The 900-nt window shown below is 37.4% G+C and overlaps 1 protein-coding gene across 1 annotated transcript; it reads right to left on the reverse strand.

Moving 5' to 3' along the window:
- Positions 1-406: 406 nt before the first annotated feature.
- Positions 407-755, reverse strand: LOC106512013 (uncharacterized protein C1orf131; the record flags this gene model as incomplete). The annotated part of the gene is given in 2 exon segments (XM_014000717.1): positions 407-492; positions 594-755. Coding segments are annotated over 2 exon segments (248 nt in total), but the record flags the coding sequence as incomplete, so codon positions are not given.
- Between the last annotated feature and the right edge of the window lie 145 nt (positions 756-900).

The raw sequence follows: 900 nt of genomic DNA on the forward strand, positions 1-900 counted from the left end.
GATATACACGGTCACAGATATGACAGCTGTTGTCATATATTGTGACTTCACTGTAGCTTGGTGAATAGTAAAAATATTTGTTCAAAAACTGTTTCTACTCATTGTTTATATCAACAAAAACAATTTAAAAAGTCAATCAGCAAATGCAGTTTTTAAAATAAATATTCTTACTATTCACCAAGCTACAGTGAAGTCATAATATATGATAGCAGCTGTCATATTCTGTGACCATCAGTCAACATGTTTTATTTTTATTTTATTTGTATTTTTTGCGTATGTGTCTTCAGGCTACACTTTTGGCGTAACATATTCTTCTTTGTGCCCTTGTTTGGTCAGGCTCTGTTGTAGAACCACAACAGCGCCCCCCTCTGGTCACAATATATGATGTAACACCTGTTAGACATACGAGTGTTTTGTTGGATTCTGGAGTCCACTTGGTGTTTGGTTTCTTCGTGGGGTCCTGAAACGTAACCACCTCCACCTGCTGGACCGCTGGATTAAAGTGGAGGAAAATATCTTGGAATTAAACAACTATAATCTGGAATCATGTGCAGGTGATGAAAGCACTTATTAAAATAAAAAGAGCAGATTACCTTTGTGTTCAGTCTTTAGTTGCTCGCTGCAGGTTTGAGCTTCAGCTCCTTCACTGTCTTCATCACCGCTGATGTCCTTCACTTCTGGAAGCTCCTCTTCTTCCTCACATCTCTTCCGTTTTCTGTTTTTCTGAGACTTGAGCTTCCTTTTCGGCTCTGATCCTGCACCATCGATCAGAAACATTAATAAATAACCAAACATCTGACTGAAATTACTGTGCAAAACTGAAAAAAGGAGCAACTAAAGATTTAAATTAGCAACTAACCAGTGTTGTATAAAGTACCTCAAAGTGATACTTGAGTAAAA

The sequence above is a fragment of the Austrofundulus limnaeus genome, unplaced genomic scaffold (assembly GCF_001266775.1).
Source record: "Austrofundulus limnaeus strain Quisiro unplaced genomic scaffold, Austrofundulus_limnaeus-1.0 Scaffold3869, whole genome shotgun sequence".
NCBI lineage: Eukaryota > Metazoa > Chordata > Actinopteri > Cyprinodontiformes > Rivulidae > Austrofundulus > Austrofundulus limnaeus.